At 37.6% G+C, this 26150-nt stretch overlaps 3 protein-coding genes across 5 annotated transcripts; 1 reads left to right on the forward strand and 2 right to left on the reverse strand.

Moving 5' to 3' along the window:
- Positions 1-1327: 1327 nt before the first annotated feature.
- On the forward strand, positions 1328-12250 carry il12rb2 (interleukin 12 receptor, beta 2a). 2 transcript variants are annotated; one of them, XM_043241678.1, is made up of 16 exons: positions 1328-1481; positions 1735-1844; positions 2554-2802; positions 3124-3238; positions 3324-3499; positions 4341-4474; positions 5473-5614; positions 6115-6200; positions 6593-6791; positions 6907-7077; positions 7167-7265; positions 7628-7783; positions 7957-8094; positions 8216-8315; positions 8396-8480; positions 9956-12250. In XM_043241678.1, exons 2-16 carry the CDS (start codon positions 1775-1777, stop codon positions 10319-10321), a joined length of 2286 nt encoding a protein of 761 aa, XP_043097613.1. In that variant the 5' UTR covers positions 1328-1481; positions 1735-1774; the 3' UTR covers positions 10322-12250. The 2 variants fall into 2 exon arrangements, with proteins under 2 accessions (XP_043097613.1, XP_043097614.1); XM_043241679.1 differs by lacking the exons at positions 1328-1481; positions 1735-1844 and having other exon boundaries at positions 2611-2802; positions 3105-3238.
- On the reverse strand, positions 11385-17753 carry serbp1a (SERPINE1 mRNA binding protein 1a). Of its 2 annotated transcripts, none has more exons than XM_043241680.1 (8): positions 17391-17753; positions 15605-15788; positions 15336-15476; positions 15179-15250; positions 14973-15047; positions 14529-14700; positions 12940-13125; positions 11385-12483 (listed from the first exon to the last, which is right to left on the reverse strand). In XM_043241680.1, exons 1-8 carry the CDS (start codon positions 17644-17646, stop codon positions 12424-12426), a joined length of 1146 nt encoding a protein of 381 aa, XP_043097615.1. In that variant the 5' UTR covers positions 17647-17753; the 3' UTR covers positions 11385-12423. The 2 variants fall into 2 exon arrangements, with proteins under 2 accessions (XP_043097615.1, XP_043097616.1); XM_043241681.1 differs by having other exon boundaries at positions 15179-15247; positions 17391-17752.
- A 616-nt stretch (positions 17754-18369) lies between these two features.
- On the reverse strand, positions 18370-25289 carry hsd17b7 (hydroxysteroid (17-beta) dehydrogenase 7). The gene is made up of 9 exons (XM_043241042.1): positions 25148-25289; positions 24616-24819; positions 23880-23972; positions 22952-23066; positions 21607-21801; positions 21428-21532; positions 21288-21344; positions 20937-21035; positions 18370-20720 (listed from the first exon to the last, which is right to left on the reverse strand). The coding sequence occupies exons 1-9, from the start codon at positions 25180-25182 to the stop codon at positions 20607-20609; spliced, it is 1017 nt and encodes a 338-aa protein (XP_043096977.1). The 5' UTR covers positions 25183-25289; the 3' UTR covers positions 18370-20606.
- Between the last annotated feature and the right edge of the window lie 861 nt (positions 25290-26150).

Raw genomic sequence — 26150 nt, forward strand, 5'->3', positions numbered from 1 at the left:
TATGTTTCTTAACACAACTATTACAGTCAAAACAAATACAATTTAACATGCATTAAAAGTCCTTTACTGAAAAAAAGTCATTAACTGAAAATTTTCTTGTTTAAAAAACATTTTACAAATCACTTTATGAATAAAATCTGATACATATATACATTTTTAGTGGGAATGTAACTGCTTCAGCTAATCTTTGAAACAGTCAGATGTAGCATTGAATATTTTAAAAACCTGCAAAGCTGCACTTGCCATTTAAAAACTTGTTAATATGACAGTATTTATACCATTAACCAATGAGTCTAACAAGGTTCATTTTGGTTCTCAGTTATACACCATCCTGTAGAGACACCTGCACCGCAAAGCTGTTTATAAAACTTCCTGAGAAAGTTCTCATGTCACCCTTAAGAATACGGTTCAAGATCTCACACGTGAGGAGACGTCATCAACTCATTCGTATAGTAGTTCTCTACACAAATATTCCACTCTATTATCGTGGTACTGAATTGCACCTTTCGAGATGATGTGAGGGAACTTTAAAGGAGGGTGGGCAGTCTGACCTTACAAAAGCACCTCTTTTCTCGCTTTATGAATATGCCTGCAATGTGAAATAATTCAGTGCTGCCAAATATTGCACTTGATAGCAGACGCCTTGGATCAGAGAAAATATGCAATATCCAATATCCATTACTGGTTGAAGCCTGTTTTTTGTATAAATCAATTTTATGTTATGTTAGATAAAAATCTAATTTAAACATCAAATTAAAGATATATATATATATATATATATATATATATATATATATATATATATATATATATATATATGTGTGTGTGTGTGTGTGTGTGTGTGTGTGTGTGTGTGTGTGTGTGTCTGTGTTTCTTTTGAAAAATATTAGTTACCCACATTGTACAAAAATAAATTAATTAAATAATAAATTAAAAACGCACAATAAACTGTAACCTATTAATATGAAGTTAGTTATTTTAACTACTCCGTTATTTATTTTTACAGGTGCTTTTTACAGGTGCTATTTATTTTTACAGGTGTATTTGTTCTTATAACTAATCTTTTAATCTTATAAACAGATTTTAAAAAGTGTTAAAATAATAGAAAAAAAATTTCCATTCTGTAAGGTCAATTATGTTATTAACGTGAAGCTAAATAACCTAATAATAACGTTTTTAGGGACCTCAAAATGAACTGGGTAACAGCAGTGCCCGTTGTGTTTACTGTCGTCTGTACTTCATATTAAAGACGTGAATAAAACATGACTGTGTCCTGCAGTGGGCTACACAGAGCGCGCGAGTTACTGATGTCACGAGCGCTCGTTACTCATTCAACTTCAAGCTAATCGCAAAAGACGTCGCGCGCTCTCACTTCTTCTTAGACAGGAGAGGAAGGAGATGCGCTTGACCGCTTCACTGCCACATTAAAACACACAATCAGCACAATGTCCACACCGAGCGGTTTTGTTCCATGGGCAGGGGTAAGTATACAGATATGTTATATAGCCTAGCACCAAATGTATCTTTAAAAGCGTTACCTGAAAACCGATGAACCCTTCGAGTCTTAAAACTACAACGCTGACAAACGCTCTGTTGTTGTAGCGGATACCGCTTAACTATATATCTATATATGTTATATACGCGTTCTTTTCCATCTGTTTAAAGTGACTTGAATGTCTCAATAAGGAAGTAAAATGGGAAGGCAACGCTTGAAATATGAACTGTTGTCCACAGAGTGTCTTGTGAGTCTGTGTGACCTCCAGCACTGAGCTCGATGTCTTCTGAATGTACGCGCTCGCTCCTCGTCGTGTTGTGCTTCATCCTGGCTACAGGTGCACATGGAGGTATGACATAATTATTTTTATTTTATTTAACGACCAGTTTTATTTTCTTTAGGCAATTTTATGAGCCAGGATTTGACTTGTATTCCAACAAACCACCTTTTCCCGTTATTTCAGGGTCCAGCGTCAAAAAGCATGACTTTTAAAAGAAAATGTCAGAATTCCGTGCGGTGTTGCCAAAGAGAGTCCTTAGGACCAGTTAAAGAAACTTGCATAATACATAAATATCAAAACCAATTATTTAGAATAGCGTGAGAATGTGGCTAAATGTGTATAGAACATTTAGCTTCTGTGTTCGAATTTGTATTTGAAGGTTTAATTTAGTTATCATACAACAAAGGACAAAATGTGTTAACAAAGGATGTTAACATTATAAGGATTGTGGTGGACAAAATGTGATAATTGAAGAAATAGCCATTAATAAACATAAATGAATGTCTATGATGAATACTCCCCTGGTGCAAATATTTAATCTCGTGAATGTGCGTTTTTCTGTTTCTATTTGGCATACTATTTAAAAACAACAATTGACTTTTATACTCTGATTTAGGGGTGCGTATCATGTGAATGCCAAAATTTGTACATTATGCACGCTAACGTAGCGCATGTCATGTGCAGGCCAAAGTCAGCTTCTACATATAAATAGCACATAAATTGCATTATCCCGTGATTATATTTTTTGTTGCTTTCTCTGTACTTACGCTTCTTGCAGGAAAGGTGTGCACTGTAAGAACAAGCAAAGGTGAAAAGGTCCTCTTAGGATCCAACTTCACTTTCTCCTGCATCTTTAACGAGCAATGCACCAAACTAATGTTTCGGAATGGGACACAAATAAAATATAAACAATTCCCCAATTCGAGTGAGGTGTCTGTGGATGTTCACAATTTAACAGCGCCAAGCACCTTCAGCTGCCAGTGTAATGGAAACCCAGAGCCGTGTGGAATTGACATCAAACCAGGATGTAAGCTTCTAACATGAGTTTTTTCATATAATTCTACCACTAAGTTTCTACAGTTCTATTTCTATGCATTCCAAGTTATTCTCAGTTCTGGAATCAGCTAAAATGCAGTTTCACTGTTCCAAAGGTTTGGTAACCCTGTGTTATATCATGACACACTATCCAACTTTACTAGAAATATGTGCATTAGAGATGCAAAATAAAGACACAGAGTCTTGCATTAAAAGTTTGAAACGCACTGAAACTAATGGCTTAGGAAAGGGTGGAGACTATGAAACTGAAGTGAAATTTCGTGCATGCCGCAGTCATGTGCTTCTTTTTCAGACCCTCCAGATGTTCCACAAAACCTGACCTGCGTTCAGAAAATGAAATCTGGCAACATCAGTTGCATTTGGACAACAGGAAGGGGTACCGTAATCGACACCACATGTCAGTTACGGTTAGTTAAAGAAGTTTACAGATGTAACCCAAAGCAAAGACATACATATCTTCTGTCACTTAATGTTTTCCCTGTGCTTTTTCAGGTTTCAAGATGACCCGCACCTCGTCTATAAGAGCATTATGAACTCTACAGGATTTTGTCACTCCACTTTTCCCATCAAAAGCTCGAAATTGTCACAGCTGTCCGTGTCGCTCAATGTCTCTAACAGCCTGGGCTTCAAAACCTCACACCCCCACACCATCATCCTCAGCAATATAGGTAAAGAAATTCTCAAGTCTCACGTTCTCATTAATGTGACTGAATTGATGTTTGCAAAGCTACATTTTTTTGCATTTGCTACATCCTTTAAAAAATTAAAGAATAAATATATATATATGTTAAGCAGTCCATGCCAAAAGCAGAAATACTGCAGGATGTAAATCAAAGCCAGTCAGTACAAGTGAGATTTTGTTCTTGCTAAGTACTAAAGAGGTAGTTCTTAATCATTTTAAAATAATTGATTCATTTTTACATTTTGTTCTACCTGCTAAATTATTTTTGTTTCAATAAATTTAAGATATTCTTTATAAAAAATATTTTATTTACTAAATTTACTAGGTCCTGAGATATCACACTTTTAAAAACAAGGCTCCCTAATATCCAGGTTTTTCAAGACCATAGAAATCCTGGTTTAGTTGTTTCATATTATTTGCTTGCTTGTTTAGTCTTGAGTTAAAAAATCAACTCATCTTGCACTAAAACTAGAACAAAAACTCTGTTTCCCACCCTTTCGCTGTCCATGTCGTAGAAAAAATAAAACAACAAAGGACAGATCATTTGTTTGGTTATTTATGACACAAATGATCCACACTAAAGATGAATATAGCTTTTACATGTTGTGCTTGGTTAACAAGAAGTGTTGTATGTAGGGGGATTCCAAAGAATAAAAATTGGGTCAGTTTGATAGAATTGATAGTTTTCACACCAACCCACTTTTTGACGTTTATTATTCTACACAGCTTCAGTAAAAGATCTTATCTTTGCTTCATCTAATAACATTGCATTTCGGTCATAGTAATGCGGACTAAATACTATGCATTGCTCCTCTTTTTATTTACAGTAAAACCCTCAATGCCTAAAATTGTTCATGTGAGCTGCTCTTCTCGATGGTGCAACCTACACACAGACAATCACAGCTTGAACGTGGTTGAAATTCAGTACAGTGCAGTGAATGGGATCCGGAGCACCCTCCAGGTAAAGCTTCTCATTGAAAAACTGTGGTTTAATTGTTCGGTTACAGTCAGACTGAAGTGGTATACAGACTCAAAGCCACTTCTTTGTACCTGCAGACCTATCAGTCATCTCGTCTCGGTAAAGCTGATAAATAAAAATGCAGAGTTGCAAAGTCGAGCCGATTCATGATGACATTACAAAAGCCACAAAACCTCACAGATTAGTTTGGTCGTCAAACCACAAGCCCTCCATGATGACTCAAACCTGGAGTAAGAAATGTCAAGAAAGGGGTTTTTCTCAATCCTTATAGTTAGGAAGCTGAACCGCTGACTGTTGCTGTTCCCACAATGTACCTCTCGATGTGTCTTTATCAATCATTTTTTTCAGTAACTATTCCATACAGCATAGGACAACCAGCTTCGGAGGAATACAAAGCATTGCCGTTATAATAACGAAATGTGTTTCGAGATCCAACAATGAAAGTGTGGTGAAAGTGTGGTGAAAGTGCTTTTGCCGTTTGCGTGCTCAGTTAAAGGATAGTTCAAAACAAAATGAACGTTTGTCGTCACTTACTCACTCTCTTGTCCTTGGAGCACAAACGGGGAAATTCTGAATGTCGTTTGGCATCAGTAACATCAAACAGTGATTCATTCATAGATGGCGTATGTATTTAACTGTTAACGCAGATATACATAGTTTATCATTTTAATGTTCTTTTTGAGATTGATCAAAAATCATTTTCTGTAAAAAAACTACCTTTTTAAAACTCTGTTTACTGTTTACTTCTGTTACTGTTTTAATGTTTTATGTCAAACAGATGCTTGCACTTTCACATGTTCACTTTCTGCATTTCATTTAATATCGGATGGTTTTTCCTTTTATCACAATCTTCACATAGGGATTCCAAAGACGCTTTAAGCTTTCTTGACAGACGTCTTAACAGTAAACCAGAGGAATCTTCATAGTTAAGATATAACATCTGCTGGAAAACAACTGATTACATTTTATCGTCTCCGCAGATTAATGCTAAGAGCAGATTGAACATATCTTCACTGCGGCCATATACCACGTACAAGTTCCAGATCAGGAGGAAAATCAAACATAGCGTAGGTCTGTGGAGTGACTGGAGTCAACCAAAGGAAGTAAAAACTAAAGAAGAAGGTAAGTCATGAAATACATTGCTTGCACATTTTGTAGTTACGGAATTTTAAAGGCGGTTTTCTGGTGCTGCTTATTTTCTTTTTCTATTAAAGTCAACAGAAAGCGTGAGAGGGATCAAATGAATGGTAGTTACGCATGTTCTGGAAAGAGTTCTTCAGAAGTGTGATGGTGTTAGATAAGTTGACTGAACTGACATAGGACAGTCACTTTTTCGTCAGCATGTCTCAGGTGCCTGAGATGCTGTGGCAAATCTAGTAAAAGCGAACTTGACTTGTGGCCGATTAAATTAACTTTTGGCGTAGTTGGGAAGCGATCACAAAAAGACTTTCACATTTTTTACTGGAAGTGCTGACTGTCGGTGTAATTCAAAAAATGTGGAGGTCGTAATAGTAATACACCACGCAATACTGATAATCAATTATTTACTCAATTTGCATGCCAAGTGAAATAAAAAGATCACGACTAAACTGAACTGTCTTTCTTTTTCTCTATCTCTTCAGCTCCTGACACGGTGCTTGACGTCTGGTACCTTCAAGAACCGAAACCCCAACAATCTAACAGAAAGTGTTTCCGCATATTTTGGAAGGCACGCAACCCTTCATCAACCTAAGTTCATTTTTGTATTTTCTATTAATATTTGATGTAGCGGAGGACATGCTACGGACAGGTCGCTACACGACCCCCCCCCTCCGTACTTTACTATTCACACAGGCCCTTAAAGGTCAAACCACCACTAAGTGATGGCTTGTTTGTGTGAGTTGCATCTTCCCAAACAGCACTGCTAGTCTGAAACTAAAAGTTAGTCTACAGTTTCAGTTTACAAAAAACTGACTAGGGGCTTAGAGGAAATGATGAACTAGAAAAGAGTCATGTTTGCACCTCATGTCATTAATGGTCTGTCAAAGATTTTGTTCAGGTGCGTTCAAACTGAACTGCGTAATAAACACTGCTTTTATATTTATGCTCGCTTTGTTTTAGGAATTGAATTTATCAGACGCTAAAGGGAAGATTCTGAAGTATAATATAAGTGTTCTGAATCAAACGGGGATTAACTCTTCCATCGCTGATCCACGCAGGAGAAATAAGACAACATGCTGCTCTCATTGTTCTGTGTCAGTGTCCGCAGTTAACTCAGTGGGTCAATCTCCTGACAAATTTCTTTATCTGCATTCTCCCGGTAAGCCTGTGGTTTTTGAAGTGTCAGCAATGCCGAGCCAATGAAGAGTCACAAATTTTAATGCATATGTGATCAAAACAAGCAATTTAGGTGCTTGTGGTTTTTTTATTTGCAGGCCTGTTTTCAGGTTTCACGCAACAGCGGCCATTAAATAATCACAGTGTTGCCCTCTTCTGGCAAAAGCTTGCCATTGCAGGCCCTGAGTATGTGGTGCATTGGTATCCGGTTGGAAACATAGAGGCGATTCAGTGGATTAGAGTGGCGGGTATCACAGCTAACATTACAGGTAAGTTTAATTGAATGGTTTGGTAAAAACAATTATTCAAAATTATAATAAAAATAGCTAATCTCCTCCTTAATCCTCCTTAATTCCAGGTCTGCAGCCTCTAGAATGCTATGACGGTGCAGTTACCGCTCTGGGATCACCTGGTCTCAAAATAGCATCCATTAAAGACATCTCCACATGGCAATCAGGTTCATTCTTAACGCTCATTGTGCACTCAATGTGGATTCAATCAGTATATACACACGTTTACCTTGAGAGTCAGCATTACAATGTCCACAGATGATCCAGATATCGTTGCCAGCTACTATAGAACTATATAATCATGATTACGCAATTAGAAGGGTTTCTTGAACATCAAATCAGCATATTAGAATGATTTCTGAAGGAATCTCAGGAATAAATTGCATTTTAAAATACTAAAATAAAAAATAGAAACTTTACTATTATTTTTTATGTATTTTTAATTTTTTCAAAAATGTAGCCCTGGTGAGAATACAATTAAAAATGCACGCCTCTGCTTATCATAATCACTGTGTCTTGGAATTCACAGCTCCAGAAGAGGGGCCAGATCCTTACCTTTGCTCAAAGAAGAGCGAGAGCTTAAATTTGACATGGTCCGAAACCCCACAAAGGACGAGACGAGGCTGTTTGAAAAAATACACTGTCTATTTGAAGGAGAATTCGAAGGAAGATATTCACAATTTCAGTAAGGTCTATTTTAAGGCTGTTAAACAACCATTAATTGGTGGATAAATGTTTACAGATACAGTACTTACTGTTGGCTCCCAAGATTTCACAACCTTGGGATGTTCATCAATAACAGCGCTAAATAAACGGATATTAGGAGCTTTCTAATGTGGCGCTACACTTTGGCCGCAGGTGTACTCCATCCAAACAGACAGCTTGTCATCGGCGGTCTGTCACCAGGACAGTGTTACATTCTGTGGGTCACTGCCTGGACTGACGCTGGGGAGGGACCCAAAGGAAGTGATCTCCCATTCTGCACACCATCAGACGGTATGTGTTTATGTAGATTATAACACTAAAAACAATCTTAGTAATCATATGCTGATTTGCCATTTTCAAAAAAACACTTGTTTGGTACACATCTGATAAGTGTCGCCTTGTTCTCTTTCAGCTGAGAAAACGCTGTCTCTTGTGATCTTAGCCGGGGGAGCAGTACTTTTGGCATGTCTTATCCTCCTGTGCTTCTGTCAGTTCACCTCTGTCCAGAAAAGGTACGAATCAGCAGAATGCCTTAAATTCTACTGAAAGAAAAGGCTGTTTTTGTCACTGCAATGTCTGTTCTGCCCTGTAGGTTCTTATGCTGTTGCCAGTGTCTGCTGCCTATTATTCCAGATCCAGCAAACAGCAAATGCGCAAAAACATATGCAGATGACAAGGTAAATGTATTAAAAAAGCCCACCCATGCTGTATTTTTCGAAACAAGTGAGCTGTAACTGCATTATGGTCATCAAAGCAAGCTTTAGCATCTAGGTTAAATGTTAGGTTAACATCAAGATCACCCAAAAATGCTAATTCATGATTTACTTTTGTGGAACATAAGAGGACAGCAGAAGAATAATCCCTTCCTCACAGTGCAGCTTTAAAATCCCTTTCACGTGTATTTATAAATTCTAGTCCTTCATTTTGATTGGCTAAGTGTTCTTGCAAGAGTTTTAGAGCCAGTTGCATAAACTTTCCAGACTAGTCTTACAAGTTGGACATCATTGTAAGTTACATAATCTCCAGGTTTCACAGACAAGGTTTAAACCTAGTCCCAGACTAAAATGGAAGTCTGGGCGATTTCAGCTAAAAGAAACTTGCACTGATCTTAAAATGGTTTTGTTTTGTCTCAAGATGGAATGTTTAAAGAAAACTTTATAAAAATTACTTGTCCTAATTGAACTATGGCCCAATTCTGGCTTAGTCTAAGCCCTGTCTGTGAAACCAGGCCAATGTCTAATTTGAGGACAAAATGTAAGACTGATTACCCCATAGCTAATTGCAAGTTGGTAAGAATAGTATTATTTTAGACATATACGCATATTTTTAAAGGAACACTAATACTGGACTACAGTAAATTATTTCAGACGCTTGCCCTTTTCAAAAATATAAACTTGCAGCTTTCAAGCTTGTTCTTTTTAAAGGTCATGCTATGACGTATCTAATATTATGATGTATCTAGTATTCTAATGGTCACACATGATACTAATTCGCAGGTCAGAGTTCACCCAAACTACGCTTTGAAATGCAAAACCTCTTCGCGTCAGCTTATATTTCCATTCTCCATTTCTAGTTCTCATGCGCATGAATGGAATGAAAAGTGTAGTGTGACCAACCCAATTGCTTAACATAATGGCTTTGTTTGTGAAACTGACCTCTGATATACAGTACAATAGCGCTGGGACTTTTCGTTCTTTTTATCAGCGCCATTTGCTTGCTGGGAATTTTTCAGTCGCTTGGGTACCATGATTATGAGTGACGAACTAAGATATATTAAAAGATATTCAGAGCTTTCTGACCCTGCATGGACAGCAACACAACTACCACATTACCACAGGCCAAAAAAAGGTAGTAAGGACATTGAAATAGTCCGTGTGACATCAATGGTTAAACTATAATTATGAAGCTACAAACAAAACTTTTTGTGCACAGAGAAAACTAAAATAATGTCTTCTAACAACTATCTTGCTAACTATTAATAAGCAGCAAAGAATTTATTGAGGGAAAAGTCGTAGTTTATAGTTAACAAGTGTTGAGAGGAAATAATAGAGGAATGACACTGATGTACAAGAATTGGATTTGTTGGCCAAAATGGTGTAAATATGAACTGTAAATGTAATTCATTAACCAATACACTCCCTTTCCCACACAGGGTGAAATAATGTTCTACCTAGACCAATGTGAATCCAGCGTGAATGAGGAGCCTGATAATGTGGAGGTGGAAGAAGTTCCCTATCCCTCCATCTGCACCTACATCAAAAGTTTCTCTCAGGAGTCCAGCTCCTCTGATGCCACGCAGATTACCAGGATCACAGACATGACGGAGGACTACATCTCCACTCATGGCGCAATAAGTGGAGGAGAAGAGGAAGACGACGATGATGATACGGGTTTGGATGAATTTGAATTCTTCCCAAGCACACACAGCCCTTTCCTGGAGCCGCTGGTTTTAACCGGAGGGAAGCTGACGCTGGATGTAGTGAAGATAGACTGCAGCGAGTTTCTGGACTGCACATAATTCTCTAAGAGGCATTAAAATCTGAGCTGTGACTGTACTACGGATGCTGAAAAATAACAACCTTCAGACAAGTCAGTCAGAAAGGCACTTTTTCTCCTTGCTCTGATACCCAGCCATACCTGGGCATCTCAAACTAACGTTGGACATTTTGAAGTCACAGTGTAACGAAGTAGCGAAACAATTTCTTTTTGCTTATTGTGATGATCACCAAGGTGAAATGAATACAACAGGAGACTTGCATCTTTCAGTTTTTGATTGGATGAATGCAGATCTGAACGCAAGCCTGCAGGTGATTTCAAGTGGTTGGTTTAAGTGGACCAGAGGTTTCACCAGAAAATCTTTTTTTTTGTTTTAATGAAAAATGAGGTAAGCCTCGGCTACTTACCTCTGAAATACAGATGATCTCACACTGTTAACAGCCTTTTAAGATTATGGATACTCAATGAATGTAAATTGTCAAGGTTTCAAGCCATATTCTACAGAAGTTCCGTATTTCCACTAGAAACACTCAGCAGCTGTCCAACACTAACTTTAACACTGTAACTTTTCAACTCTTTCATAACACATCAAGAAAATATTGCACAAGTTTCAATACCAAGGAAGACTCAGTACTCATATCTACTCTAATGCAAAATGTTAAAACCAATACATTTGTCATTGGCGCTGCTGAATACTGTCTTAATGTAAAGTTTTTTTATTTGCATGTAAACCTTGTGAAGTCAAAGCATCAAGTAAATTATTTTTGTGGTATGTGTGTGTACGGTCATTACAACTTTACAGTGAAATGGTAAATGGGTCTGGGGAGATGGCAATACATGATTTCGTTCTAATGGTAGACATTTTACCAGCCATCCCAAACAGCTGATCCTGTGTATTACACAAACTAAACCTCAACAATAAACCAGATTTCATTTTATCAAAGAAATACGAATGGCCCACCCACATGCCTAGACTTGCATCACTATTAGAATTCAGAAGACCTTAAAATAAAACAACCAGCATCAGCCAAGAGAAAGTTTGAAGCAGTTTCATCTTTGTAGTTAAAGTCCACACAACGACTCTATATGAATCGACCATCTTTTAATTATTGACAGAGGTCTAATAGCAGGGTAGGAATTCACACATCACTCAGCTGTTCCACACTGAACAGGATGGTGTTTCTTTCAGATCAGTTATGCAGTAAAGCTGTTGTAAAAGCAATGGGGCAGAAAGAAAATGTCATTTCTAACAGGATTTATCCATTACCTGGCTCACATATTTCAGTAAACAGGAGTGCGGTGTGTAAACTTGCTTCTTGTATTTACACTGGAACTTTGCGTAACAAGAATGATACTATCCTGAGTTACCAGAGTCAATGGCATAAAGACACCATGTTGAACTTTACAGTGGTCATTCGATAAAAGACACTTTTCGTGGTGAGTGCAACTGAATCATCGGAACTACATCTTGGCATTAAGTTATGAATCATAAATTGTACATTTAATCAGTTTTCAGATTGTTTCAAGGCCTGCTTTCAGGGAACCGAGGTGTTAAATCCTACAATGAGCAGCACCAAAATGCTCTATAATGTCCCTTAGAAATACAGTAACCTTTACAAATTAAAAGACTAACTTGTAGATCTTACTCCTAAAATGGCCTCCTTGTTTTCTGTTTTTCAGTGTAAAAAGCAAGCAACGGGACACCTTAAGATAAACCAGTGTGCTCTTCACACCTATTTTTGGAAATGCATATTTTCAAGCAGCAGTACAAAAAGTATCCATGAACAATGCATAATTTCTGAGAAAAAAAAAGAAACAACAAAAGAAACACTGTATGAAAACATCCCTGCTACCTTATTTCTAAATACAAAACCTCGACCAATAATTTGCTTCATAATAGCAAGAAGTCCGTCCTTTTTTTTTTTTTTTTTTTTTTTTTTTTTTTTTTAATTTTCCATCTTTTTTTTCTAAAACAGGTAAAATCAGTCCTCAGGGGTGAATGGCATGGATGACAGTCTTCCATCATTTCATCTGCTGAAGGATCCATTAGCATGCAAGCCTCGTAGACAAAGACCCATAGAGGAGTGATCCTCCTGGGCGAGCAGAGTGTGCCGTCTGGGCAGCTTAAGCCAGGGCTGGGAAAGCCTCTGGGTCGTCCACATTAGGGACAGACACTCCACCGGCCTAGAAATAGATACAAGAACAACAGCCCATTGGAGTCAAATAAAAACTATACGAGTCATTGGCTAGCAAAACTAATCTTCATGTAGTTCATTGTTAAAGTATTGATTTGCTCACAAAGGCTTCATTTATTTGACCCAAGAGCCAAGTAAAATCAGTAATAATTTACTGAATTAAAATTCTGTAACAATTTCGTAAAATCTCATTTAATGCTGTGATGCTACGGTTTTTTAGTCACTTAGCATCTTAATTTATTTGATGACTAAAATGTAAAAAACTAAAAGCACAGTTTCTGACCATCTATTTTAACAATAGTCTTCAGTCACATTTAAGCTATCTTTTCTGAATAAAATTATTCATTTTACATTATTACTGACCCCAAACCTTTCTACAACAATATACAAGTCAGCCAAGTGCTAAGAATGAATCAGCAATCATAACTGAATCAAGAAACAGTACCTTGTCTGGCCTGCGTTCACGAGGTGGCCTAGTAGCAGCAGCTCCACGGCCTCCTCTGCCACCTCGTGGTCCTCCACGACCACGTCCTGGGCGGCCCAGGTCTCCAAAGTTAATCTCCAGCTGGGATGTAATGTCATTAGCTGGTTTACGGAAGTGGTGATCCCCAGCAGCATCATCAACAGAGGCCTGCAGCAAAAGATAACACATGAAATAAAATGGTTACAGTTAACAGATCTCAAATTCAACCACCCATGTGTGACCCTTTTTAAATGATAACGATTCACCAGTGTCATCTAAACCTTTGAAAAGGTCTTTCCAGAGCGTTCAAATCGGTGTTAGCGCTGCAGCTGCCACAGAGGGCAGATATTTACAGGGTTTAGGCAAGAAACAGCTTTTCAAAACAGTCTTTTCTACTACAGTTTTATGTCTTGCATTCATTCACATTAAATCACAAAAATACAGGGATGAAAGTTTATAGTTTAGAAAAGAAGATTCAAAAGATCAAATCCCTTTTGATAGTTTTTGTAACAATGTACTCATCACATGCTGTTTGAAGCATTAGCTACTGACAGACTAATTGTTAAAAATGTAATTGAACCATTCAATGAAGAGATTCATTCAAAAACGCAGATTCATCCAGTAATGAAACAAGTATTTTAAGTCACTGAATCATTAATAGTTTGTTATTTTAATAAAAACAATAGGTGTAGTAAATGTTAAATAGATGCATTAGAATGCTTTATTAGTTCAAATTAAGACCCTTGATCTCTATGCTTTATTAAACTATGATACAGATTTTTCATTTTGGAATGAAAAGGACTGAAGCAACAAAAGGAAACAATCAATGTGATGAACCAGCTTCTCAATAATAATACTTGTGTATTTCTGAAGAAACAGTGGGGTTGTGCTTTTAAAGTAATGACTCAACTACATGCTACATGGAGAGCAATAATGTTCCTCGAACACACTAAAAACTATATGCCCCATTTGAGTTGTCGTCTCGTATCTACACCATGTAGTTAAGCAATATCACATGAGCAAAAGGCTAAGCACAATATCACACAAATGTGCTAATGGGCAAATGTGACACTGACTTTACAAAATTCATTAAGTAAGGAGTTACTTGTGTGTCATTTTAGACAATATTGTCTGTTTTGCTCAATTTTAACAGCAAAAATATATAGACAAAGCACAACTGTTAGTCTCTGAGCAACATAGTAGCATTTCATTTCTTAATGCACATTTTGGACAAATTAGGTTCATCATTTGGCGCACTGACCCATTGCCCATAAGCGTGTTGGATTTGATTTGCTGCTGTGTGCAGATTGATGATGATCTGCTTTAATGGACCATTCATAAAGAACCATTTACTTCGCTACTGAATGAATCGGCCATTTAAATGAATCAAATGACTCTATGACTTAGTCATAAGACATTTCTTGCAGGTAATTTGAAAATCAGAAAACTCAAATGACCACCGCCAGTAATAACAGTATTGTCACCTAGATTAAACGGTGAGGAAATTTCATCACGTCACAACCCTAGACGCTATGAAACTCAAAAAGTTCAAATGCTGTCATTTTACTTACGTCCTCAGCCTTAGACTTGTGCAGAACGTATCCTTTCTTCCAATCCGCTCCCTCGTTGGCCTTACGAATGTTGAATTCCACTTTGGCTCTCTCTTTACTCTGCTGGGCTTTCCATTCATCCAGAGTCATCTCCTTAGCACCTTCTTCTTTAATCTCTTCAACCTCATTTTCCCTGTGGAAACATCAACATTAAACTTGAGCTAAGAGTCCAATCAGTTGATTAATCAGTTTTTAATCATTTAAAAATTACTACAACTAAGAAGGGAACTTAAAGCTTTTAAATGTGCTTTTAACAAAAAACAATGTTTTTGAATCAATGCTAACGTTACACACTACGTTTTTGTTTCATTACAGGTGGGATCTTATACTGCTAACAGTACTGTCAGCAAATGGCAAGCAATGATCCAGCAGTATAGCGCTAATTTAGAGCTGAAGTGTACACACTTGTTCTCCGAGTCAGCAGGTGGGTGCTCCTCTCCTTCAGGGGTGTCCTCAGTAACATTTGACTGGTCAAGCTCGCTGGAAATAGAAAGGAATGCATCCAATTTCACAAAACTAACAATGAACCAAAATACCTCAAAGTGACGAGTCAGTGAATCAAATTCATCTGCGTTTCTTGCGAACAAGAAAGATTCTGTTGCTCCACTGACCTCAACTCATCTTTAACAGTGCCCCAGTTATGAGATCCACTCCCTCCTCGCTTTTCCTCTGCTTTCAGGCTGCTGAAACAAAAAATAACACTTAGCTTTGATATGTCACACTGGCGGCATTACATTTGGAGTTAACATGTGGATGCAAATGACTTACGATCGGTCGCTGCCGCTGTGTCTGTCAAACTCTCGCTTGCCACGAGAGTCGAAGCCGTCAGTCCTGCCAACACCTCTGCCCCGGCCTCCGCGCCCTCCTCTGGCACCTCCACGACCCCGGAACGGCCTGTCACCCACAGACCTGAAGAGGAGAGGAAAAAATAAAGCATTAAAAACAGAAGCATCTCTCTTTTAATTGAAACGTTTTCGATATTAAACCTCAAGGATCACCTATGTGCTGCCACACAAACAAAAGGTCAATTGACTCACTTCTCCACCGAGAATTCTCCACCCTCAGCAGGTTTTTCCTCAGCGGGTTTGTCAAAGCGTCGTTCACGTGGTGGCCTCCTGTCAGGCCGCCTGTCGGCTGGCGGGCGACCCTCCCCCTGACCTCCCTGAGGCTGGGATCCTGGCTGACCCTGCTGCTCAGGTCGGCGGCCCATTTTCCTCATACCTACAAAACAGAAACAATGATTCAACTCTGTTAATACCGACAAGCATCACAGGAAACAATAATGAATCAGATGGGGGGAGGGGTGCTTCAGCAAAAGGCATGTCTAAATCTGAATCATATAAAATTCACTTAATGGGGATTAAGTACAAAAATTGTCATTAATCACTCAGTCCTCAAAATTGTTCCAAAGCAGTATTAATGATTTAATTAGGGTAAAGGCTAAATTACAGCATCTGCAACAAAAAAAACGTGTAAATTCAAAATTAACAAATGTTTTTTTTTCCATAATTGTAGTTTGTTATATATAGATTATTTCTAATTTATCTGTAACTTATATTTTATACTTTACTGTACAGCTAGGTTCCGAGAGAAACGCGATTTCAATTCTCTGTATGTATTGTACGTGTGTTAGAATTGATAAAAGCAGACTTGAACTTTTACTACAAATTAAACCAAAAAAGCAAAACCGGTTACTATAGTTAATCCTTGTTAGCTACAAATTACCCATGGTACTTGTAGTAAAACTGTGGTTATACAAATGGTATTAATACACCGAGAAAGCATGGTTACTCCACTTTTACTATAATGAAAACATGGTTCATTTCCGTAAGGGGTATCTCCTAAAGCTTCAAAACAACACGAAGATGTTAATATTAATGTTCATTTTTCTCTCTTTTAAACTGTAAAAAGACTATATTAAAATGATCTGAAACACAAGCACTAAATACACATTATTTTTATTATTTCAGCTTGACTAATTAAGTTTTATTTTTTTCCTTGTGCTAGAGACTTGTGTTTTTTTTCTATACTTAGTTTTCACACGTGCAAAGCAATAAACCCCACGTTGCGGGTCTAGATAATGGTTTGCGCCTCTTGACTGATCCCACCCTCCACCTACAGAAATAGACGCTCTCGCGCGACCCAACAGCTGATCACGCGCCCGCGGTCCCGCCCGCGCGCACCTGTTCACGAGCCGCTGCCTCCTCTCATCCAGATCAGTCAGGGCCACTGACACCCGAAAAAAAGAACTTTGACAGGCCTAGATTCAGAATAGTTAAGACCGGCGCAATTTTAAAGCAAGCAATGGAGTTAAAAACCGGCGTTGAACGACTAACAATAGGGAGGGGGTTTCAATGGGAGTGTCATGTCTGAGAGGACGGACTCTGTTGCCTCAAACACGAGGTTGGAGCTGCACTGCTGCTCGACGCTAATAAAAATCCACGCGATAACGGAATGTGTATTCGGGGACTATCAATACACAGTTTTTTTAAAGCACCGAATGGATGGTTTTTAATAGTACGTTTAGTTAAATGCACAAACATACCCGATATTTAACAAACAAACTGATGGTTATCACTAGGCCTGCAGTTCATGAATCTAGAAAATAATTAAGCAGCAACAGGTTCCACTAACGTGCGTCACACACGAGCAATGTGCGGCGCGAAAAAGCATTTTTGCTAAAATAGCTGGAAGTTTTTGAGATGTCAGGCAGCTCATCAACAATAGTGATGTGCGTGACCTCATGGGCTTAGTAGCGCCTTTTGCAGACTGCTCACTTAAAAAAAGTGAGAAAATTACGAGTTCAATGAAAGCGATGTTTACCGTCTTTCTTGAGAGGAACGGGGGCTTGTGTCTCTTCCTTCTTCTCGGGAACTGGGTTTCTTCTTTCTTTCTGTGACTCCTTTTTAGGCTGCTTTGTAGCCTGCGCTGCCGTCTTGGCGGCACCAGGAGCGGTCGCGTCCTTCTTCTTCTGTTCTGCCTGCTTTAATACCTCAAACGGATCCTCTTCATCATCAAATAGCTGGTCGAACCGATTGGTTACGACACAGCCGAAACCTTCTTGCAGATGTCCGGGCATGATGGCCCCCTTTCAGCAGGATTCTCCTCCGATTCTACGGGGCTTGAGCGAGCACTTCGCTGCGAGATGCCACAAGATGGCTGGAAAAGACTCGCGCTTCTCTTCCGGCGTAAAAGACATCCGGGACTCTGATCGCAAAGCCTTATGGGACATGTAGTCGCGCGATATACTCATGCGAAAAGAGAGACACAGAAATGACTCAAAATAGTTTTAATTTGCTAGATTAGCTTTTCTATTGTCATTGTATTAAAATAATCTATTATTGTAGATAGAAGATTATATAAAGATCTATAAATCTAAACGTTTCGCGTCATTCGCTGTAACTGTCAATTAATGAATTTCATACTTTTTAACAATGTATAAAAATGTGTTTGACACAGACCCCTAAAACTCCTTGCAAGGTCACCCCTCAGGTCATGTAACCCCATGACTGGTCTCCTAAACAGATCAAATTAGTTTTGGACTACTGAAGAAAGCCTATCAAAGCAGTCATTCAGCAATCTTTGTGGCCAAAATGTGTCATGTCACAAGTTAACTATTAGGTTCAAAGCTTGAATTCTCTTGGCAGTTTAATTATAGACCTAGAAATGGCTGAATAGGGTAGGTTAAAGTAGGATAGCAGGATAGGTTGATGGTGATGTTGTTACAGGCACATTTGTCTACCACAAAGTAGACCTAATTATAGGCTAGCATGGTCACATAAAAACATTATATTGAAAACCATTTTCATTGCGTTCATCTTTTATTTACTACTTTAAAAGGATTTTATGTATACAACTGTATTATTTGACCCATGATCACCTAAAATTCTCACACTCGGATCATAATAAACCTGTTTTGGTCAACACTGATTTAGAAATTTCTCAGAATTGCTCTTTTACACAGAAGTCAGGCAGGTTTGGCATTGTGCGAGGGTGTGTTCACACTTCAGGTAAAACATTGTGAAACAAGTGTGAACACACATCAAACACCAAACAGGCTTCTATGATGAACTTTGATGTGATTTTCCTGAAAAAACAGAAAGCTAAAAAAAAAACAGTAAAGAATATTTTTGCGTAATCCCTGGTGAGTGAGTGGCAGGGGGGTGGGGTGGGGTGTGTCTTTCAAAAATGTGCAATCATCCCAGTTTCCACTACAAATGATTTGTGGAAACTACTGTTAATATTTTCTGACACCAGCACGCCTAATATAACGGGTCGAATTAAACACTAGTTTAAAACAGCGTCTTTCTCCACGTGCCCTCCCATAGCGTTTAGATCAATGTGCAATCTCATTTCCTCTCGTCATAAACACGTATTTTTTATTGACAAAGAAATATAGCGAAGTGCGAAACTTTCCTTAAACTGTAATAAAGGCAGAAGCAGGCGTGAGGCTCGAGCGCTGGAGGACAGAAGAACCCTGATTCACGGACACTCAGCTAACGACCCCTCGACTGAGCACAACTCGAGCTTTGTGTATTCGTGGAAGTGGTTTTTCGTCGCGCAAGGATGCCCAACGTGGTGACCGAGGCTATGATCGAGTCTTATGCGCTCATGATTTTGGTGATGTCAGCGTTTTTTGTGTACTTTTGTGGCATGGTCTGGGCATTCTGCAACCCTAAACTCAGCGGCTTCGCCGAAGAAGCGGACTGCGACGCGAGCGGTTTATCAGTCCCTCTACAACAAATCTTTGCGGATCCTGAAGATGTGGAGACAGTTCAGCCGGTGCATACAGCAGCTGTACGACATCTAACCAGTCACGAAATACAAGATCAACCGACACGCGCTTACACCGCTTCATCCTGTATAACGGATTAATATTGTTTAGTTTAAAGAAAACAGCGCAAATAGGCTCCAGCTTCATTAGAAGTTATATACCAAACATCTCGACGTGTAACCATAGGACATCAGCGCGCAAGACAAAGGTAAGGCTGACAAGTTGTGTTAAAAATATATCTAAACTTATTTGCAAAACATGCAAAGTCAAGATGGATTCAGTATGCACGTTTCTCTATTAACACAGGGAAGTGCATCTTTATGATCTTCGTCACCATGGCAACATCAATATCTGCAATCTCCCTACATTGCCAAATCTCATCCAGAGCATTGCAATCATTACTTTCTCATATGTACAATAGGCTAATTAAACGCAACGTAGTTGAATAAATTGTTCAAAGGCACTTCATATTACTTTGTTGCATTTGCTTTGTGCTTTGAGAGCTAATACAAAAAAAGAGAAAAGATTGTAAAAAAAAAAAGTCTCAGTCGCACATGTATCTGTACGGCAAGTATATCACACAAATTACATTTTAGATTTATTATTTGTTTTGTTGGAAAAGATTCAGATCTGTAAAATATTGTCAAAGTTAAGTGAAATCTTAAAACACTACAAATAGTTTATATTTTAAGCTGAATTATTAATCATAAAATGTGCATATACAGTTCCACACATATATTTTTGTTCACTGGAAAGAGCAGATTTCATTTTTCACAGCCTGATGCCCGAATCCCTCAGCAGTGACACCACACAATTAGTTTTTCATATTAATCAGAACATCTTGGAAGAGATCCCTTTGGGGGCACATTAAAATGGACATTAAAAACAGCTAAAAATCCACGTAGGAATTGTGGTCCGCTTTTCATCAGAGTCAGAAACTGTTGACCCTTCACAGTAATTAGAAATGTAAAAACCATTCACCTTGGAATGCACTGCAACAAATATAAATGCACAATACTTCTAAGTAGAGCATGGTGATAGTAAAGCCAAAGTTGTACATTCAACTGCAAGGGAAAGCAACAGTTTGGATTAAAGTACTTTTGGTAAATACAATCTAAACGTGATTATCATTATCATTTCATAAGCTGTTTCTATAGATCATCAAGAAAAATAAATATTCGCAAGGTGAATCCATTCCTTAGAGAATACTTTAAGAAGGAAATGTGTTATGAGGTGATAGAAAGCATGAGGTTTTGTGTCCACATTTAGTTTTTTGTTTTGATATCTACATCCTCGTCTCTCAGTTTCTTCCTCACTGTATCCTCGAGCTCTAATAACTTCACATAGAGGGCCTCTGACATGTTTTCATCAATATCCATCTGCAAACAAACAAAAAAAAAAGAGTATCAGTAATGAATAGTATATGAACAAGATCAACGGCTAAGAAATAAAGCCAGTGCATTCCTTTGCATAATTAAACTAATTACAAAGCATATAAACCTTATAGACAATAATTTTGCTATTTAAAATAGGCTTAAAATACACTAAAATTGGCATCAAAATAGATGAGTGAGAACCTGATTGTCAGTTCTGACCTTGTGTGGTTGGGTGTAATTGTTTCCAAGCCCAGAGGTCAAACTGTGGTATTTGGCCATCGGGTCCAGTGACTCAGGTTTCTGCATGAACAGCCAAAACTGTGTAATAAAAAACAATAGACGAAAACTGAGACTAGGGGAAAGCAACGAGGCCCAGACAACCGTGAATGAACCGAGTCATTTCTCCAACTGACATGCAACATTAAGCTTCAAAAACTTTTAGAAGCAAAGTTTTCCATTCCTTGTACTAAGAAACATGTACGGTTTCACAGTTGAACCATTCGGAAGTTGAAAATTCACGGCGAAACTTGACGATGCTATACGAACGTTTGTGATGGTGCTGGAACTCACCAGAGCCTCTGCTCCATTGTAAGGCGAGAGGGTAAAAGTGTTGGTGAAAATCCTTATCTGAAGAGAAGGGACAGGACATTAACATGATGTTAGATTTCTGTGATTTTTCTATTATTGCGTTGATATACAAAATTACCTACAAGCCACATTATTGGCATGATGAGAGTCCAGAAGAATGATGGTAGAATGCCATAGGTGAGGTTAGTCATGACCAGACCGGGACAGATCACTGATGAGTACAATCCCTGTCAACATAATAATTATGGTATAAAACAGGCCATGTAATAAACAGATTTTCTGTAGGAAACGTTGCATTTACCTGGTTGTTGTAGTGACGGTTTAGGGCTAAGCTAAGTAGATCGGATGCATATTTCGAGGAGCTGTAGGGCTCACGGCCTTTCTGATGCTGCATGTCGTCTAGACTAAAGGCAGAACGCTGGGCATTACTGGAGGATGTCCAGATCACTAGAGAATTGTGGTCCATTTGACACAATAAAGGCTCCAGTTCTCTCACCTGCCACAGAAGCAAAAATGCAGTTAGATCAGGGATTGTGCTGCTTAATTTCTGCACCATTTAAAGTGCTAAACAGAATTACATTAAAAAATATCAAAAGCTGAGAAAATGTAAAAGTTTAAGGCAACCCGCTTCAGGAGAATTTTAGGTTTTCTCAAATTTTTCAAGTTTTCTAAACTTTTTTACAATGCATGCCTTTAGTTGAGCAATAAAAGACTATAAATAAAAGACTATAAATTATGACTGAAAAAAAAAATTTGAATTTTAAAGATTTGCACTACTTCTGATGTTTTTGAATGCTCACAATGGCTGCATTTATTTAATTAAAATACAACAGTAAAAAAAATCTTATTTATGAAATATTATTTACTTTAAATAGCTGAAAATTATGAATTTTCCTTTTTTCCACCTTTAAACGGTGATGTAGATTTTATTTTATTATTATATGATATTATATTATAAACTGAAATTCTTTTTTGATATATATATATATATATATATATATGCATACAAATAATAATTTAAAAGAATTTGAGCGTGTGGAGTGAGACAGAAGCAAAGGGCAACTTGACTAGAAATACAAGCCGCGCTCCTCCTCACTCGGTGCCGTCCCAGCAGAAAATCGATACGTCTCGTCTGGCCTTCGAGGACATGGAGTGTCATATCTACTGCAAATTTAATGTCTGAGCCACTTGAGCCACAATAGCACAACTGTATAAAGAAGCACAGGGAAAGAATGCTGCTGCCCAGCTTCCAGCACTGATGACCAGATGCTTTAGAGCAAATGAATGAGCTCTTCAATTAGCAAACAGCAACACTTCACAAAGAAGCACAGGGCTGCAATTTGAGGACTCAAAATAACTTCAGCACTAGAGAATTTCAGATGAATTATTGATTGGAACAGCTGCCTGGGAACGAGTTGTTGACAACAGTGAAATGAATCCTGTGGCATTTATGGGTGAAATATTGTTCCAGGAGATCTTTTTGATGAAGATTATTTGTTTGATAAAAAATTATCAAAAAAAAAAAAAAAATGAAAAAGGTTCTACCACATGCTCCTATGGAAAATAAACTACCTTTATCTATATAACTTTCGTTTGTTTTTATGTACGGTCATAGAAACGCACACATTTCTAATCCATCCACTTACCAGAAGGAAATGACCAAAAAGATTAGTGGCAAAGACCTCCTGCAAACCATTGGGTGTGACCTTATCTTCCTGGGTCAGAAGTCCCTCCCCCGTGGCAAACATGCGAACCATATTACTAAAATAGAACAATGAACTGAATGTAGATCATGTTTGTGGGTCTGGTGGGTTTTTGCTGTTTTTAATTCAACACAATAAAACAATTTTGTTAAACTACTATATTTTATCACAGTTACGAACAATATGGTTAATATTTGCCCTTTAGCTTTGTTAGAAAACATCTATGAATTGTTTTTTTTTTTATGAATTTCTGGCACACCATAGGACAATGATAAGTCAACGACCCATATACAGTATGAAAAAAATCACTGCAATAAAAAGTAACTATGTGGTGCATGACAGATGATTATAAGCAATATTTTATATTTAATCTAAGTATTGCATGTATTAAAGTACAGTAAATAAACTGACAGTAATATCAGATTTACAGTTGAGAAATGTAATGTTGGGGCACAAACTTGCTTTCTAGCATATATTTAAAAACTATGAACCACTTTTCAAAAATTATAAAGTAAATTTTTTTATACACCATGCATCATGGTGATATTACACTTTAAAATGATATTTTTTATTTCAGTATATATTAAAATTTAATTTTTTCCTGTGATTGCAAAGCTGAACTTTTAGCAGCCATTACTCCTGTCTTTAGGGTCACATTATTCTTTAGAAATCATTCTAATATGCTGATTTTGTTCTTGAGATTATTATTATTATTATTAACTTTGAAAACATAAAATATACTACTACTACTAATGATAATAGTAATAATAATAATAATACAGTCTTTACTGTCAGTTTTAATTAATAATATTAATAAAAATGACTGACCCAAAAATGCAAAACAGCAGTGTTATAGAAAGTATGAATGTACCTAGAAAACAGGCCTTTATAAAAGGCTTTGTGATCTACCCTGGGATTAGGCATGATACCAGCATTTAGATACAGACAGTCCAATCTGTTGTACCTGTTGAGGGGAGAAAAAAGACATTTTAAACAAGTTTAAGTTAAGTAACCCTTTAAAGTTTATTTACCGTTACACATATAATTTATTTAATGTAATGCTTTAATCAGACCGGAGACTTCAAATGTGTTCCTAGGTGAGACTCAATCTGCTTAATTTTGTATCATTTTATGCAGACATTTGCTTATATTTATGTACTTTGAATAAAATCTAATAAATGTATACAATTTAATTAATTCAAAATACCCAAACTGTTACTAACTGAAGGCCTGGTTTCACAGACAGGGCTTAGGTTAAGACATGAACAGGCAATAGTTCAATTAGGAAGTAAGTAGGTTTTATAAACATAACTGAGGAAAAAAAAATACTTATGTGCATTGTGAAACAACACAAAGGCACTGAAATATTTTTCGATCAGAAACAGATCCAACTCGAGATTTCAAAACTACAGTGCAGTGCAATTTAATTTTAATGTGTGTCCCTCACATCAAACTTTGAGACGGCTTTAAAAGACTTGGTTCAGTGGATTACTATGATGGTGCTTTTCAGCACCAATGGTCATAATATGCTTAAACTGTACGAAAAGCAATAAGTGATGCGTATATAACTTATAGTGTATTTTGGCAAACAGACTAGGGTGTCTTACTTCTGCTTGAACTCCTCGGCAGCCCTGAGCACAGAGCCCATGTTGCCTACGTCTAAGTGCAGCAGAGTAACCTGAGCGCGAGGGTGAGACACTAGAAGAGCCTGTCGAGCAGCATCAGCCCTCTGCATGTTCCTGCAGGCCAGACAGAGCTGCAGCTTGGCATCCTGGCTCAGCAGACGCTCACACAGGGCAAGGCCAATGCCACTGAACGCACAATAAATACATGCATGCAAACAGGTTCTTATTGAGTGAACATACACATGCATGCAAACAGGGTTATATGGAGTGGAAATTAACATGCAGAGACATTATGCAACATTTTTTCCTCAGATGTTGGTTACATGTGCAGAATATAGCAACTGCAGAATAATACACTTTATAAACGAAGTGTCCTAATTTCTGTTGCTTTGTTATTTTAACATAGCATTATGAAAACTTACTTAAAAGCAGTCACTAAATAATAGCAGAATGACATTTAAAACAGGGATGTAAAACTACAAAGAAAAAAGGTTTTACACAGTTGTTTCGTTACCTGTTTGCACCGGTTACCAACACTACTTTCTTCATCCTGTCTTTACATTCAGACAATATGCGACTACGCTACCCGTGATACTGTACTTTCCCTTCGTAACGTGGTTTTCCAGCAGCTTCTGTGTACGTATGGAGTTCGCACAGCCGCCATGGTGTGATTGGTAGTCACACTTCTATCGACCAATCAAATGTGTTCTTTCTGTGACGCGACATCTGCCTTGACCAATCCAGACTTAGCCACTGTCAGACCAGGCTGAGCAATCGGCGGAACCCAAAGTAACGGGACAAGCAGAAAATGGTCAGGAAGGTAAATTTTTGAATCCGATTTATTTGTCGGGTAACCAATGCACGAAATGAAAGATTTAAAAAAGCTAATATTTGAAAACACACGATGTTAAACTGAATGTCTTGATGCATTCTAGAATGACGCAAATGTCTAATTCACTTACACACGAGTACACGTTTTATTACTGTTAAAAGTATGAAATACGTGCTTCAAATGTCTAGACAACAAGTTTAAAGATTCATCAATTTATTATCTTATGTACAGTTTCCTAACATATACAATAGGTTGTTAGAGAAAATTGTTAGAGGACTGCTAATAAAAAACAAACAAAAAAACAACACACACAGTACAAAGCTTAGGTTAAAAAGAATAAGCATCGCCTAAAAGATATTTTGCTATGCATTTAAAAAAATCCAGTTTTCCCATGCATTGTGATAAGATGTTGTCAATACAGAGAATATGAAAAATGTTCATTTCCTCTCCTCACAATTATGTTTGGTAAAGTTGTGGAATGTCAACGTTACGGTTTCATGTGGTTCTGGTATGAAGGAAGAACATTTAAATGACTTGTTGAAAAACTAGCTGATAAAACATTTAAACAGTGCAGAAATAAAGCATATCTATAATGCAACTTAATCAGTCATGTCAAAAACGCTAATTAATCTATACACAAAAAGATAAATGACTTTGAAACCCACAACTAAAACACTTAAAGACT

This window comes from Puntigrus tetrazona, chromosome 6 (assembly GCF_018831695.1).
Source record: "Puntigrus tetrazona isolate hp1 chromosome 6, ASM1883169v1, whole genome shotgun sequence".
Classification (NCBI taxonomy): domain Eukaryota; kingdom Metazoa; phylum Chordata; class Actinopteri; order Cypriniformes; family Cyprinidae; genus Puntigrus; species Puntigrus tetrazona.

What these genes read in the sequence shown, in the direction of transcription:
- hsd17b7 (XM_043241042.1), bottom strand. Translation starts at nt 25,182, where the DNA reads ATGAAGAAAGTAGTGTTGGTAACCGGTGCAAACAG. An exon ending in TTGGTAACCGGTGCAAACAG is followed by an intron (nt 24,820 to 25,147) that starts GTAACGAAACAA and finishes TTGTGCGTTCAG; the next exon opens with TGGCATTGGCCTTGCCCTGT. An exon ending in TTTTTGGTCATTTCCTTCTG is followed by an intron (nt 21,802 to 22,951) that starts GTAAGTGGATGG and finishes CTTCTGTGGCAG; the next exon opens with GTGAGAGAACTGGAGCCTTT.
- il12rb2 (XM_043241678.1), top strand. Translation starts at nt 1,775, where the DNA reads ATGTCTTCTGAATGTACGCGCTCGCTCCTCGTCGTGTTGTGCTTCATC. An exon ending in CATCATCCTCAGCAATATAG is followed by an intron (nt 3,500 to 4,340) that starts GTAAAGAAATTC and finishes TTTTATTTACAG; the next exon opens with TAAAACCCTCAATGCCTAAA. An exon ending in ATTCTGCACACCATCAGACG is followed by an intron (nt 8,095 to 8,215) that starts GTATGTGTTTAT and finishes GTTCTCTTTCAG; the next exon opens with CTGAGAAAACGCTGTCTCTT.
- serbp1a (XM_043241680.1), bottom strand. Translation starts at nt 17,646, where the DNA reads ATGCCCGGACATCTGCAAGAAGGTTTCGGCTGTGTCGTAACCAATCGG. An exon ending in CGTTCCTCTCAAGAAAGACG is followed by an intron (nt 15,789 to 17,390) that starts GTAAACATCGCT and finishes TCTGTTTTGTAG; the next exon opens with GTATGAGGAAAATGGGCCGC. An exon ending in GTGAACGCAGGCCAGACAAG is followed by an intron (nt 12,484 to 12,939) that starts GTACTGTTTCTT and finishes ATCTATTTCTAG; the next exon opens with GCCGGTGGAGTGTCTGTCCC.